Consider the following 17,609-nt stretch of genomic DNA (forward strand, 5'->3'; position numbering starts at 1 on the left):
TTCCGAGCAGCAATATTTCAGCTATATTCAGACGATGAACATGAAAAGAATGATAAAATGAACATGAAATGATGAAGAAATGAAAGAAGGGATGGGATCCAAGGATAGTAGGGTCGACAAATTTTGATTGCCACTAGAAAAGGGGAGGGATGGGTAGGGTCGGGTAATTTAGCCTCCTGTAGCGGAGGGCAAAGGTTCCTACTCCGGGAGAATACCACAGCAGGGTTCTTTAACGTGCGAGGAACGTGACATCTTTCCCACACGGTGCACCACTATGGTTTGCACTCAGGTTTTCCGTATTATATCCTGACAACCCCAGCATATGACACGCAGGGGGTACCACATTCCACCACCTGGGGCACACATCCTGCTTGCTATGTGGGCAGAGCGCTTAGCCCCAGGCTAGATTTCTGAGCACTATTTAGTTGCCTTTTACGACAAGCTTAGCGTTGCTGCAGGCCTATTCATTTAACACCCGGACGTGCACGGGGTCACTGAATCAAAGCTTTGTTTTCGTATTTTCGTTTTCAATGACTCAGTGAAAGTAACCTATTTCGTTAGTTATTTTTGTACATGAACATTGTGAAACACATTTATTTTGTTAATAAAAAAAACACTTAAGGTTTTTTCCGGTAAAGCATTTTTGCTGCAGTAAGGGAAAAATGAAAGCCAAGGGAACCAAGATTATAGCGGTAATCAAAAGAAGATAATCAAAGGACAAAGACATGGAAAACAGACATACACAAAAAAGAACATAAAGTAACTGAATACATACAAAGTAACAAAAGCAAATGAGCAACTCGGACTCCACTAAAAACTGGGAGCATGGACCAGGTGCACCGGTAGGGTAAGCGCCCTCTGCTTTTCTAGAAACACCCGCCGAGTTGCTCATAAAAAGTCAAGTCCGGGGTAGGCAAACGAGGAAAGGAAAACAATGATCCCTTGAATAAATCAGTTTTCAGATGGATACACCATAACGATGCACGAGTTCATGATGACGACTATAAAACGTCTGTAGTGATAACTTCAATCTTGTAGCAACATAACCCTGTTCCAGAAGCATATTTGTTGGAGTTCTACCGCAATACAAAAAGTAGTTTCGGCAAGCTCTGGCATGACGTAAGAGTTGTAATATGAACACTCCATACGCAGGTGCTGAAGGGTTGCTAGGCATTGTCATTCCTATAGGTAACTGTAAAGGAACTGTAAGGGAAGTAACTCTAGATAGAACTGAAGAATCAAAATCAAATACAATAAATTATTGAATTACTGCTAATTTGTAGTAGAATTTTTTTTTACATATTCCTTTTATACAAATTTACGTTTTAAATGGTTTTCAGATAGACATACACCTTACTTTATGATATTCTTTCTGAACTGATCTATAAACTTCCGGTAAATCAGCTATTCTGTTCATGAGGATAATCCATATCAAATAATTTGCTAACGTTCTACAAAAAAAAATCAATACAATACCGTAAAAAAAATAAAATATCAATGCAATACCGTAAACAAAAGTATACTACATATTTATATCCTGTTCAGACAATCTAAAAACAATTTGTTTGTTACTTCATAGTTTAACAACTAACTACTCTTTCCTCTTCGTCTCGGGTAAGATATAAGGCTGCAATAGTTTCTCTCAACTTTTGTTTGTCTGTCATCAATTTCTGTGCCTCTCCCCATGCAAACCCTCTATATTTCTGCTCTCCAACGACTGTGATACGTTATTCTTGGAAGTATTTTTTCATGTCACTTATTATTTTATGTAGCATTCACCTCCATATAAAAGCGCAAACTTTGCTGTTAAAGAATTCAATCTTTGTTTTCAGAGAATGTAGGTTGGACATCCAAATTGGAGGCAAGATCGACAGAGCAGCCGTTACTTCCCCGCTTTGAAAATTTACTAAGCATATGTATACTCTTTCATTTTTCTGGTATAGTTTAACAAGTTACGAATTAACCAAAGAAATTTAAGAAAAGTAAAATAATTTTTAAAAGAAATGATTTAATGTCTTTTATTAATAATCGATTTCGTAATACTTCCGGTAAAAGTTTTTTCCCGATTAAACCCGACAACATCTATATCTGTTTCCCTCTAAAGAAATGCTGGGAATGGCCTATTATGACTTACTTTAGTACAAATTTGTATTATTTATCTCTACAGACCCAATAAGTTGATTGATTGATTGTTGGGGTTTAACGCCCGAGCAGCAATATTTCAGCTATATTCAGGCGATAAGTAATGCAACTTTTTTCACTGCTTGATTTATCGAGAAAAGTATTGCACTATCCTTGCGAAAGTTCTCACTGAAATTTTTCAGAAACAATACAGAAAGGTCTTCTTTATTTCAGCGTTTATTGAAATTTTCCGGTTTTAATGTTTTCAACATAGATCTTCTGTTTGAAGAAAACCAGATTATTTAACTTGTTGTGAAGATGAGTAATACAGTGTGTACTTACCGTTTACTTGTTCTGTTGACGATGTCAATCATATTTTTGAGGTAGTCAGGTGCATAGACGACAATTTCTTCAGACAGGCTAATAGTTTTATTTACTGGTGTAAAAAGTGATTCTAGGTATCGCATCCAATCAAACTAATAAAAAATAAATGAGAACATAGCTTATTGAAACTTTCATTTTGTGGTATGAAAAGGTATTTTTGTCATTTTAAGGTGAAGGCCCTTTCTATATGATTATTCATTTGAGGTGAAACCCCTTTAAACACGGGCATCAATTTCCATAGTAACATCATTTTTATTAATTCATGGGAATGGGTTAAGAGAAGCAATGATATAACAATTAATACTATCTCGTATGAACATATTATTTTCATTGAAATATCTGAAACAGATTTTTAATTCAGACTCGGTACACGAAGATACAATTTGTTTCGAAACCAATTAATCTTGTCTTACGCTAATTCCGAATCTGTTATTATTTTTGTTACAAATTGCATAAAAAATGTTGTATTGTAAAATAGAATGATACCCTGAGTATTTACCGTTAACGTGTTGAATTTTGCGGTTGCTAATTTTCGCGGATTTTGTACAGTGGACATATTGCCAGGTATTAATATTCGCGGTATAAAAATTTGATAAAGCGTTATATAGTTTTGATTTCGCAGGTACTATTCCCCCACCCCTTTAGGTTCACCGCGAAATCAATACGTTTACAGTTATCGAAAAGCTCATCTGAACTCAGTAAATCGTCTACAAATTAGTATATAGACAAAATAATGTAGACATAATATTTTTTGCATATTATATATGAATAATATAGTATGTTGATAAATACCCCAGGCCAAGTATCTTGCATTGTCTTTATTGTCATTTTATTGTATAACTTCTCATTGTCTCTCCTCTGGTCTTGTGATATGGTTATCTGTTATGAATAAAAACAAGAATCACTAACGATACAAAAAAACAACAAACAAACTGATAATTACAACTTTCGAGCAACTTGAGTTCCACGCACAATGACGCATACATGTAAAGTTACAGCTACAGCAGAAATAAAATGAAATACATAATATTTAGATGAATTTGCAATCGACAGTTGCATTTGTTTACATAATATCATGCTGATGCTCTGATACTTATATTTTCAAATGACAATTTTACATCAAATCAACTTTTATGTCGCCAATAAAAGAATAACGTCAGTTTTGAGCATCACGACATAATATCACACATCACGCAGTCGGGCATGTTTTCTTTCTTTATTTTTTTGTTTGTTTGCTTGTTTTTGTTTTGTTTCGACATCAAGACAGCTATTATTGCGTATGCATCGTCTAGTTTTACTTATCTATAATACCTACATTTGCTAGATCAACCTCCAATTGAACCATATCTCTCATATCTTTCTCGGCAACTGTTGTATTGGCACCTATCATTACCGCTACATTCTTAGCAAATCTATGATACATCTTAACAATCGGATCCTCCAAGCCTTTCAGATAATAATCTCTTGACGGCATTGCTAACTCTGGTTGATCTATCTGTAAGAGTAGTCAAAGGAACAATGATTCGAACGGAAATCCAAATGACATATTCGAAGGATAAAGACTAAAAATGGAAAACACACTACAAAGAAGATAGTGCAATCACAATAACACATACAAAGAAACAAAAGTAAATAAGAAATACGGACTCCACTATAAACATGAAGCCTGGACCAGATGCCCAAGCAGAGGTATGCGGCCTTTGCTTTTCTACAAACAACTGCCGAGTTGCTTATAAATATCAGTCCAGGGCGGGGGAGACAAAAGTTGAAAGGAAATCTATGACACAGTGATCAAATTGTTCTCATTGTGTAGATGGATATACCATAACGTTCCATGAGTTTATAACGACAATAAAACGTCTCCAGTGATGACCTAAATATTGTAACAACATAACTTTAGGAAGTCAAACACGGTACAAAAAGTCCGTTAAGTAAAGTATGACTTGTTATATAAAAACTACACATGCGAAGGATCTGGTTAAACAATGTTTCCTGCTTCGGATCAGATCAGCTATAAAGCCAGTCTCATAAGAGTAAAGGAATAGGTCAGCGAGTAGCTGTGCACAATTTGTTTGCATTGGAATGTTGACCGTCTGTACACACTGCACAAATATGTCGTTGATTAAAAAAATTCATGCATTTTGACATGTTTGGAAGATGTTTTGGAATTTTTTTTTCAAAGTATGAGACATATCTGCCTAGTAATACGTATTTGTACCTAGGTATACCATTTGTTTTCTAATTTAGTAACAACGATGTATCATGCTTTTAAGTCGATTTTTTTCAACTTATTATGGAGAATAGTAATATATTAGGTGAAAACTTATAGATCTTGATATTATTACAGTCTGATAATAATTTAGCATTGTGGTTTTGGGAAGATCTTTCGAATTTTTCAGGATTAACATTGAACTTATACCACTACGGAAGTAACAATTGGTTTGATAAGACTGACAATCCTCTGTGACAGATGTGAGTACGGAATTTATAGTTTCGAAGGAGACTGTGTATTACATTTTGCAGATCCCGCTATGACGCGAGGCTCGTATAGATTCTTGTGGAGTTTTGGACGGTTTATCACAATTGTCGTATTTAGTAGAGAAACCAGAGGCAGGCGTCAATTTCTTAAATTGTTTTGGTTATATTAGTTGATGCATTACATGATTACGTCCATTTTGTATTTCTTGATTTGTAATTACGTTTAGCTATAAGATTGAACAACACAAATATATAGAATACAAATAAAATATGTAAAGAGAGAGCACCTGTTGACGATTAGATGATATCTATTTGTTGTATGTTTAATTCTATATAGCTGCGTGGGAGATTGTCTCAGGCAAGGACACCACACCCAATATCTTACCTCTTTTAAAATGTTATTAACGGTGCCAATAGCAGAATTAAATACATTGTTATATAGTCCTGATCCAAACAGACTTAAATATAATTAAATACGGTATCTAAACCAAAACAAAATTTAATTCAAATAACATTAGTATTGAGTTATCGATCGATTTCTAGTACATACATGTTAACGTTATGGCTATGTTAAGTTCGACAAGGCTCATACCTGGATGATATTGACCTCAGAATTTTTATCGTCGGCACTGACCCACTGATCGATGAGAATCTTATAGTTATAAAATCTCAGTTTTACGAGCAGATCAATCAAGTCGAACTTATCCTCAGACCAAAGTGGTTCTAATACCGGCCATCCTCCAAGCTCCTGTATTAAGTTGTGTACAGGCTCAAGACCTCTTTCATTGATGATGGCTGGAATCGTACAATGTACATTTAGTTGTCGTATGAAAAGTACTTCTTCGCTTTAGACTCACGTTAATAAAAAAAAGATAAATAGTTGATTTTTTTTCAACATAGTTTGACCCATTTATGACAGAATTACTAAGTTGGGAAATTCAAATGGAATAAGTCAAAGCAGTTTAGTCTTTTGGCTAATATTATGACATTTATGTAAGCTACATATTACTACACAATCAGACATTTTTTTGAAAATTTTATTATTAATTATATGTATTCTATAATAACTTATGGAACATATGTACTCTACCTTAAACGTTGACCAAAAATAAGATCTGATAATGATCACCATTTGTATGGTTCTTAGCTATATATATATATATATATATGTGTGTGTGTGTGTGTGTGTGTGTGTGTGATGACACATTTGGAAATTAAATATTAGATACATACTAATGCACATTTTAATACTCTAAAGGTAATGTTATGTCTTTTTAATACAACTGCCATAAAATTTGGAATTTTTTTTATTTTATTTTGTTTTCTGGTTTTATTTATTTATTTATTGTGTTTTGTTTGTTTGTTTGTTTTGTTTTTTTTTTTTTTTTGAAAAGGACTTAAAAACCTTCCTTTTATTACAAGCTTTTGTTCTACAATTGAAACCTCGTAATAAATGTCTGATACATCAATTGAGTTTATTATATACTTACATTCATTTACACATGAACGGTAGAGGTATTTGGCTTTTTTCACTGCTTCACATTCAGACGACGAAACGGGCTTCTCTAGCAACTCTGAAATTTGCAAAATGCGGTAATAATGACCAAATAAAATTAAATGTTTCCCTTGTGCAGCGTATTTGACAGCTAATGCCCCAAAAGGGTATTTCGAGAAATAGCTGTAAGATCAGCTGATTCATTGGTATATCATCAGCTGTGATACTATAGATTGAATAACATTATAACATTACACAAAATTGATTCTGACAAAAAATCTTCAGCATTCGCTTATCAGAATAGAACAGTGCAACTTTTTGCACTTAAAATGGCACATCACGAGCTTTGTAAAAATCACAAGGAGTAGGAGTAGGAGATTGTTAAAATCAATTGATCGACTTAACAATACTCCAGAAGGACATTTAAGTATAAAAAGTTAAATGTAAAAGTTACGTTTGACAATAAACTGTAAATCGTCCCTAAGCTTTGCAAAGGTGTTAAAGCTAGCTCTGTCATCTGGCATGATATTTACTGAATTCCAGTTACCACAGGCGTACTCATAAAAATCCTCACATGGATCTGCGTGAGGATTCATTTCCTGTAAAATTCTGGCAGCTGAAAAATAAACAAATATTGTTAAATGTTAATTTCAGGGAAAAAATACCAGAAAATTACTACTTGTAAAGTTTCCTCTATAAATCATAAATATAATTCTGAACTATTTCATACAGATATGTATTGAAGATGTACGTTGAGTTATTACTGCAGTTGATTTATTGAATCTCATTTTGCCGGTATATCAATCAAACATAAACAAGACGAGACCTTTCCATGAGCACTTTGATAAAGTAATAATTACAGTTTCAATGAAGAAAGCTTTTTAAACAAAAACCTGTTGACACATTTGATAACACTATAACATAATATTGGACAGGACAACTAAAGCATGAACTAAAATGTAAGATACAGCAATATATCAGCAAAAAAAAAACCGAAGCGTCACCAGCAGGCAGTGGAATCCCAAAATACATGGTCTAAATGTGAACACAGGAATAAAGACAATCTACATACATTATGTAGTGAACCAAATAAAATAAATTACATAAAAAGTGAAAATAAGGAAACTTAGACGACACATACACAAATGTATTAAAATGGAATAAAATTATAAAAAAATAAAATACTAGCAATTTGAACTAAAAATGGAATGACATCAGCTGCTCAGGAAAGGTAAACGTGTCCTGCTCGTCAACGACGCCGGTCATATTGCAAGTGAGCATAATCCTGTTACAGTCTTGCAAAAACAAAATGTAGCATCTCGACTACAGTCACAAAAAAGGTCCCGTGACACGAGGACGAAATTATTCAGTTTTATAACAAAGTTTCATGATGAAAAATGGCGCATAATTTGGAAATTATAGAAAATAGACAAAATTAAAATTAGACAATACAAAATTCACCATAGAGTATACGACTTTATCAACTACATATCTAAAATGACGCAGGAATTTGAACTTGAACTTGATTTGACATAGTAATATTATATGCGATAAAAATTAACATCGTGCCAAAATTTTAAAGGAATTGAAACGAGTCTCACCAATATAGATTAAATGAGTTTGAATGAAAAGAGTAATACTAATTTTAGCCGTTCCTAAAATTCAAAGTAAAGTGCGTTTTGGTTATGACAAGCCATGATTGATACAAGAGTATAGTAATTATCATATTGCAGTGATGTGAGAGAAAAAAAATCAATATAAAGCAACTTCTTCCGGTAAAGGTAACTAAAGAAGTAATAAAACTATTTCAACGAAAACTAACATGAAATGAGCAACACGGAACAGTTAGCATTGGCAGGAAAAACGCACATTTTTTGTTAGATATATTTGCAGATATTTCATCACTGCAATAATCTCATATTTGTATATGTATATTTTTGAAGATATCTCATCACAGCAATAATCTCATTTTTGTATATTTATGGCAGATATCTCAGTAGCGCAATAGTCTTTTTAGATATACTTGCAGATATCTCAACACCGCAAAAATACCTATTGTAGATATGCTCACAGTAATATCAACACTGCAATAATCCCTCTGTAAGAGTAATCAAAGGGAACCATGATTCAAGCAGAAATCAGAAAATTGTAATCCAGGCATAAAGACCAGACAAGGAGAACAGACAAACACAACAAAGACATAAAGTAACTAAAGTAATACATACAAAGTAACAAAAAAAAAACGAGGAACTCAGACTCCACTTAAAACTGGGAGCATGTATCAGGTGCACCGGTAGGGTAAGCGAACTCTTTTCTAGACACCTGACAAAATGCTCATAAAAAGTCAAGTCCGGGTCAGAGGAAAGGAAAACTATGACAGGTTGAATAAATCAGTGTTCATGGTGCAGATGGATACACCGTAACGATCAACGAGTTCATGATGACAACCATAAATCTTCTGTAGTGATGACTTCAATCTTGTAGCAACATAAACCTGTTCTAAAAGCCTGATTGAAAAAAGTCTAGCGCGATACAAAACGTCTGCGTAGTTATGGCAAGCTATGGCAAAACGTATGAGTTCTGATATGAAAACTCCATACTCAGGTGCTGAGAGGATGTTACCAAAGATGAAAGAAAAGTTGACAATTCTGAATGAAAAGTCACTACGTTTGTCATAAAGTTTGGTCAATTGTTTTCTAGTTAGCTCGATTCCACATCGTATACTGATCTCAAATATATAATTTCAATATTTTCTTTATTTTTTTGTTAAACAACAAAATTATTGCAAATTTTTATTTTTCTTTTAATATCTCTTTTAGTTTTCCTAAACGCTTTTACAATTCTATGTTGACCTATCACATCTCGTTAAGTTAAAATTTATTATAAAAACAAAACCCGGAAACAAATAAATAAGGTCATCCACCAAATAAAAACAAATTTCATCTTTATATATATTATTGCTAATTCAGTTATCTGAATCTTTCTTGTTAATACCTGCTTTGACACAATCCTCTGTCATACATACTTTTGGACCCTGCTGACTACCTGAAAATTTGCAAAAAAATAAAACAAATGGATCGATCTTTAAAGATTTATAGTTCGAAATTAAGGAAAAAATCAGTATGAAACATAGAGGAGAACATAGAGGAGTACATAGAGGAGAACATAGAGGAGTACATAGAAAAGCGACATCAATTTTAAGAAACTGATTTTTCCACTTAACTTATTAGAAAGATAAACTAATTGTACACATGTATTCAATCAACATTTTCAATTGGGTAATATGTTCTTTTCAAGTAATACATCTAAGAGGTAAAAACAATGTTTTTATAAATTGAAATCTGACTCAATTTTACAATGTTTTTATTCAGGGCAGACATTATAATGCTTTAATCCCACAAGAAGAAAACTAAACTTGTAATACATCTAAGACATAAAAACAATGTTTTTTATAAATTGAAATCTGACTCAATTTTACAATGTTTTTATTCAGGGCAGGCATTATGATGCTTTAATCCCACAAGAAGAAAACTACACTTGTAATACATCTAAGACATAAAAACAATGTTTTTACTAATTGAAATTTGACCCAATTTTACAATGTTTTTATTTAGGAAGAAAACAGTACTACATCTGAGACGTAAAAACAATGTTTTTATAAATTGAAATCTGACTAAATTCTACAATGCTTTTATTCAGGGCTGACATTATGATGCTTTAATCCCACAAGACGGATACTAAAATAAATTGCAACTGTCAAATCATCTTTCACTTGCCATAATTTATAATGTGCCGAGAATAACACGATTAAAGACATTTTATCAATGATCAAAAATGATATCAGTTTTCAGATCAAACGGTCAAACATGTTTTGCTCGTTAAATCATTATCAATTATATCTTTCAGAAACCAAGCCTAGCAAATTATTGATAGATTAGCATGCTATATCTTTTTAGAACATATGAATACAGCAACAAATAAAAACTATCTAAGTTCATCGAAATTTATGCACGCCGGACTACAAGGATAAGTGCAATAGCATCAGTGTATGAAAGATCGATCAGAGATTTTGAGGAAGACAAGTCATTGACTGGATGTACCTTCTATCTTTAAAAAGAAAAACAATATTTTGGTGAGAAAATCAAGATAAAGCAAACAAAGAAAATAATAAATTATAAAAAGGAATTAAATTCCATCAGCTCTTTCATGCATTATTGGGTAAAAATTAAAGGCTTCATCTAGAATGAACGTATCATTAGATAGCTTATATTATGATATTTTCATTTTGGATGATCGAAAGACTGCAATCTTCAAGAATCATTGCCACATGTCTTATGAATCAGCTGTAAAAACTATTTTGTCTTATTCTTGATAATGTGTCATGTGTGAACAGTCAAACATATTATACAAACTTACCTATATGTGAATTTTGATAAAACTGCTTTTGGTAATCTGAAAGCAAAACTATACACATAATTAAATAAAGCACCATTCCATCTTTATGGCGACTGAAGATACGTGTCATAACTTTGTTTCTATTATTTTACATTTTTCTTAATGTTGTCATTGAATTGTACATTTGAATTTGATAAGAAATACAACTTATTGTAGTTGACGAATTGGAGGTACCAGATGTGGACAGGCTAAGCCAAGTTAATAAACGGTAATTTACGAGTCACGACCGACAATAAATCTTCAAATGCAATCAAATTGTGTTATTCTGTTTCATTTGAATACCGTTCAAATTTGAAAATTACTTATACGCATACGTTAAAAATTTCATGTTGTGAATCGCGAAATCGATTTCTTTCACTTTACGACGATATGCAATGAGATTTGGTGTTACAAAGAATATTTCATGAGAACTTTGAAAGTGATTTTTTCTGTGTTGTATATTAATATATGTCATCATATATCAATAAATATATCAATAACTATTACTGATAGTGTCAAAAGGTCATGGTCAGAATTACTTTGGGTTTTAACAAAAAAAAAAGTGAGATGAGATTTGTTTAAATACGTACCCCTGTTGTCTTGTAATGTAATGGCATGAAGGACTAACAAAATAATGATAATTCCGATACATAATAGCACAACACAAAATAAAATCCTCTCTAATACAGTTCTGTTTTTACACCAAAGTTTGCTAGCTTCCCTTTTCGATCTGTAAATGAAAAAAGCATCATTGTAATACTAGTCCATCGTGCTTCCCTCCAAAGGAACTCCCTTTTTTAAGAGTTGATGTTGCAATTGCGTTAATTTTTTTGTGTAGTCTTTTGTTTCCCTATCTTTATGAATTATATGTAATTTTATCTTATTCTGTTTGCGTATTCTGTGTGTAAATCGTCTTTTCTCCTGTTTTCAAGTATGTAATATTTAGCTGGATTTTAATGCCTATTAACTATTTGTCGATATTTCACATCGTCAAAAGTCGAGAAATAAGCATTATTACGAGTTTCTTTGAATTTTTATTATGTTCTCTAGTGGATTAAAAGTCAGACAATATAATAAACGGCGACAAAGTGTGATATACAAAAAAAAACGTAATTTATAGTCTTATAGTAGTTCATTTGGACCAGTATGTCGTCTTGAATGACATATAATAACAAAATTACCACACTGATATAATCTAGGCAAAAGTGAAAAGGAATATTCTAAACGGAAAAGCCGTAAATACAAATGGTTATATCAGGGCAAAATATGGAAAATTGAAAAAACCACCGCAAATGGTCCTGTCCGGAGAAAGAATATAAGGTTATACAATTCTACAAGACAACATACCAATCCATATAATGTCATTCCAGCCGAAGTATTATTAACTATTTCCTATGTTAGATAACCACAATAATACATACAAAGTAACAAGAGTAAATGAGCAACTCGCACTGAGCATGGACAGGTAGAGTAAGCGTCCTCTGCTTTTCTAGAAATGATAGAATTAAATGAATTCGAAAAGTATACAAATTTATTGGGTTAACCACTAGTTTCTTTGTTTTGAGGACTGGTGACGTTTCTTATAGTGCAGACAGAAGGGGCATGTGTGGATATACTCCTTCAATACATACACTACATGTACTATCTAGTAAGTAAAATCATCAATCTTTATTCCAAAGGACTGAGCCTTTATATATTAAACAAAGAACGTACTGAACAAAGAAGAAAAAAGCAAAACTAATCTTCCAACTATACGTAGAATGCTAAGTGTGTTAAATATTTACTATAGAAGATTTCTTTCAATAATTGGTTTTCAATAAAGCTTGATTCATGTACATGTAGCACAACTAAGGAGAAAAACAGTTTTTTCTCTTTCAGGAAAGAAAGGAGGTTGTAAAGGAAGTAAGTTAGAAAAGAAAAACAAAATGGCATTTAATGTGTCATGCTCTTGAATTAATCATTACCATTGTATTATAATTATATTATCTAGACAACACAGTTAAAGTACAAACTTATTTATATCAAATTAATAATGCCATGATTCATATACATTCCCCAATTCTGACATTCAAGTGATGATTTACATAGTAGAGATTATCATCCACTTGATTACTGCTTTGCCATTAGATCTTCTAAATCAGTTAAGGAGACACGAAGATATTCTCCAATGAATAAGACTTCATTTTTTATCAATAAGTAAAGAAACATCAAATGGAAAGCACTTTTATTGCACGTCAATAAACTTTAACTAATAGGGTAGAAAAGTTTTTGAAATGTAAAAACTCATCATTATTTAAAACGCCGACTTAAGTTTATATCTGATAATCGTATCAAAATTATCATGAATTAAGTGAATTCTTTTGGTAGTTTTTATTCCTATACATCAAGATATCGGTGAAATGCTGTTAAATTCGGAATGGTAAAGCGGTTAAAGAAATAAATAATAAATTCGGAAGCTATTAGAAAAGCCAAACCGACGAATTATGGTAGTTGTTATAAACGCCTATAATACTTACATATAGCTCAGTATGGAGGGAAGAGTCATTGGTTTAAGTTTCAACAGATAAAAAAGAAAACAATATAAAACACACACATGGGACTTAAATAGTGATTTAACTAACTTTTAATTACACGCACTTATGTAGCTTTCTTTTACCTGTGTCTAAGACACTGAATTGATTCACTTACTAAAAAAGGCAAACAAATGTAATTAGTTTAGAAATATTACGAAACACAGAAAAAGTCATTGATAAAAACAGATAATACAAAAGGTGGAAGATGATCTATTAAATATTTTTTTTAAATATTTTCTGTTGAACTATACATAAAGGTGTGGAGACGCAAATACTTTAGTCAAGGAGAAATTTTTTCAAAATCGAAATATATTTGATGATTCCTCAAACAAAATTGATTACAGTGCTTGATATTAGATTAGATAGATCAAGATCACAAAACAAAAACACCCAATAAAAAAAACAAAAAAACAAAATAAAAAAAAACAAAAAAAAACAACGAAACAAGACAAACAAACAATACAAAACAAATAAAACGAACCAAAACAAAAGACAAAATAACGACAAACACTGAGATGAAAATACATCATGATGAAGATTTAAATAATTCAGCAGCTTGTTGATCGAGACGCATCACATGTTAAACCTAAACTGCACTACCAAAGAGGTTAATCACTATTAGTTATATAAAGAACCCGGTGACGGTTGTATAATTACTCATATGTCTTAACCCCATTCTGTTTGTTTTTTGAGCAACTGATCTACAAGAGAGAGAGTCTACGAACTGTGATAATGACATCGTTAAGCTAATTAAGTGCATATCAAAATAAGCAATTCCACGTTGAGTAAACGTTCTTTAATGCAAGCACTACGGTTTCTCCGATAGCAAAGGATTAGTGTTTGCTATCGCTTACTGTGATCAGCGAAGGATAGTTAGGCATTACGAGCGAAACTATGAATTAGCACTGATGCAAATAGAAAAATGGTGATGTGTTTTGAACAAACGAAGGAGTCTTTACTACAAAAACCAAAAACATAAGATAATGAAATGTCATGTTTACCCAGACATTCATTTACAAAATATCGCCAGACACACGAGACTAACGTGTGATTAGTTAAAGCAGTGTTAAAATATTTTAGTACGGAATGTGGTTAATATAAAGTGTATCAGACAGTTTGAATATTTCCAAAGGTCAATGAACTTGTCAGAATTAAGTTGTAGGGTACAGCATACAATAAGTACCGGAAGTAAAATTTCAAATATACATTGGACACACACGCAGAATCTGGTCAAGACGTTTGATGTTAATATTTACCTGTAATTTACTTCCAATTCCGTCTACAGATGTAGGACCAAATACGGAATGATTAGGACACAATAACTAGAACTCTGACGTACAAACGAATGTCATGCTAAATAAGGAGCAAAATACTATACTCTTTTCTTGTTTTGTCAATTGCTGAATTTACTTCATTTTCCTGCTGCTACTGTACGGACAGATGGCAACTTCCATAGTATTATAAACGTTTATAATTATATTTTAATTGGAATTCGACATTCTAATTCATCTAAATACATTTGGTTTATATTTAACCCATTCGATTTTACGCACACGTAAGAAAAACAAATGAACGAATAATCAAGGGAACCAAGATTCCAGCTGAAATCAAAAGGATATAATCCAGGGACAAAAATCAGACATGGAAAACAGACAATCACAACAAAGAACATAAGGTAACTAAGATAATACGTACAAAGTAACGAAAGTAAATGAGCAACTCGGACTCCACTAAAACAACCTGGGAGCATGGACCAGGGGCACCGGTAGGGTAAGCGTCCTCTGCTTTTCTAGAAACACCCGCCGAGTTGCCCATGGAAAGTTGATCCCACAGTTGGTTTTACTTTCTCCTTTAGTACCTGTGAAGCATTGTTTATGGTGGCACACTCTTACTTGCTTTAATACTAAAAACCTACTGACAGCCTTTCGATTTTTGTAATTTCAATTTTGCGTAGTACATGTAATATTAAATATAATAAATCAGACAGAAGACAATAATGAAAATTTTACCCGGAGTGATCAGTTAAATTGTACCTAAAAATCATTCTCACGCGTGTGAACAAATTATAATAAACATGCAAGAATGACACTTTCGTTATATCACTAACTGATTTAGATAGTCATTCTAAGTTATCATTTTTACGTTTACAATTTTACAATGCCTTTGAAGGTTGAACAAGTATATTGTATCCTGTCATTCTGAATATTTCGGATAGAGCTGTCTGCATGGCTGGAGTGAATTTAGAACGTCAGATACTATTCGGAACTTGATCAATTTATGCGTCTAAATTTGAAGCGTAAATGACGTTAGAACCAATTAATCTAAAAATCTTAAATGACTGCTTGTGATATAAATTCCGCTTTTCAACAATCTTCTTTTATACCACCCACAAAAACCAATTTTCAGTTTTAGGAATTAATTTGCTCAATTGAAACTTGATAAAGGATATCAGATAAACAGTCATTCTCCCTGATAAATTACGATTACAGGCATTGATAATTGTGTGATAAGCAGATTTTTGCAAGCTATTGACACAATGTGGATGGTGTTAAAATGATTGATATATATAAATATATATATATGTATATTTATTTCCAATTTAGATCTTTGTAACTGCAAAAGCATGTCACATCTGTTATAAACGGTAAAGAGTACTATAAATAGACCATTTTGTTGACGAATCAAAACAAAAAAGTATTTGCTGCCAAGATAGTTAAATTAACCTGAAAAACTATAATCCCCACAAACTGAACTAGAATAGAATAAAATAAGATGGTGCCAATTTACCAATGGAAAATACTTGACTCAAAGCAGATAATGTTGATCAACATTTCACTATGATTTAAAACGATAAATAATGTGCATTCAACCCTTTCCTTGCTTCTGTTGTATTGTTTTAATTATATGTTTTCACATCTCATTAGAACGTTATTGTAACTTTGATTGACCTTATGCAAATGTTTCGCCTTCTCTGGCGGAGCGCAAAGGTTCCTACTCCTATCGAATACCACAGCAGGGTTCTTTAACGTGCTAAGAACGGGGCATTTTTCCCAACACTATGGTTCGAGGTCAGGTTTTCCATATTATAGCCTGACAACCCCAGCATGAAACACACCAGGAGTACCCCACTCCACAATCTGGGGCATATTACCCAGTTGCTCTGTGGGCAGGGCTCCCGGCTTGGATTCTGAGCACTATTTACCTAAGTTATTGCTACGATTGCACGATCTTACTATTCAATAGCGTAAAACAAGATGTGATATCTTAATACTTGTCCCTAAGAAAGGACGATCACTGATAACGTAGATAATGATTTTCAGAAGTTTATATTTTGAGTATTTTGCTTTAATGCAATGTTTAATCAAGCTAAGATATCATACATTTAACCAAAAAAGTCTTTTATATCATGAATTTAAATTTGAAAATATTTTAAATGATGAATTTGTGAATATAAGAGATTTACTAACAAATAAAATTAAGTTAATATAAAAACACCTATATGTAACGAGAAGGGTCAACTGGACTGACTTTTGAAAAAGGTTTGTTCAGAAAAGCATGACATATCTGAAATCAATAAACAAAACTTTTAGTTATAAAACGCATAGAAATAGTTTTTTACCAACTTACTTGGAAAACTTGACTTGATTAGCACCATCCTCCGGAATGTAATATTTACTTTTCCCATTGATATCCATTTCAAAAATCACCTGTAAATACACACTAGGACTTAAATTATAAAGTTTTACAAATCCTCATAATGTAAAGTAAGGAGACCCATGTATATAGGTGTAGGTTTATATACTGTCTCCTGATATCTTTGACATACTGTGATCCTCCCAAAATGAGATTATATTACTCTGCTATTTGAATATTTACGAATTCTATTTCGCATGTTTACAGCTTTGTGGCATAAGTAATAATTTATATTGATTAAATTGCCTTAATTTCTTGTATCATAGTAAATTCCTGAATCAAATTAAATTTTGCTTTCCAAAGTCGTATAAACGATTGTCGGTCAACAAATTAAACCATTGAATGAAATATGCTTATTATACAAGCATTACAGATAACAGGAATAATGTGCTTTAATTGGCACTCAGCTAAGAATCATGCAAATACATATA

The 17,609-nt window shown here is 32.3% G+C and overlaps 1 protein-coding gene across 3 annotated transcripts in view; it reads right to left on the reverse strand.

Annotated features, from left to right (window-relative positions):
• Window positions 1–17,609, reverse strand: part of LOC148601199 (neprilysin-1-like) — a 58,560-nt gene that overhangs the window by 12,564 nt on the left and 28,387 nt on the right. For 2 of the 3 annotated variants that reach the window (XM_088554790.1, XM_088554788.1), the window contains 11 exons: window positions 17,113–17,192; window positions 11,503–11,642; window positions 10,895–10,942; window positions 9,473–9,523; window positions 6,933–7,094; window positions 6,474–6,557; window positions 5,576–5,778; window positions 3,821–4,000; window positions 3,298–3,384; window positions 2,464–2,597; window positions 1,358–1,451 (listed from right to left, as the gene is read on the reverse strand). In XM_088554790.1, the coding sequence (XP_088410916.1) occupies window positions 1,358–1,451; window positions 2,464–2,597; window positions 3,298–3,384; window positions 3,821–4,000; window positions 5,576–5,778; window positions 6,474–6,557; window positions 6,933–7,094; window positions 9,473–9,523; window positions 10,895–10,942; window positions 11,503–11,642; window positions 17,113–17,180 (1,251 nt within the window). In that variant the 5' untranslated portion in view covers window positions 17,181–17,192. The remainder of the gene's footprint in view (window positions 1–1,357; window positions 1,452–2,463; window positions 2,598–3,297; window positions 3,385–3,820; window positions 4,001–5,575; window positions 5,779–6,473; window positions 6,558–6,932; window positions 7,095–9,472; window positions 9,524–10,894; window positions 10,943–11,502; window positions 11,643–17,112; window positions 17,193–17,609) is intronic. The other variant, XM_088554789.1, reaches the window with a different exon arrangement.

Source organism: Perna viridis, chromosome 12, assembly GCF_037379345.1.
Source record: "Perna viridis isolate PV_CMFRI_1.1 ecotype Kerala chromosome 12, ASM3737934v1, whole genome shotgun sequence".
Taxonomy (NCBI): domain Eukaryota; kingdom Metazoa; phylum Mollusca; class Bivalvia; order Mytilida; family Mytilidae; genus Perna; species Perna viridis.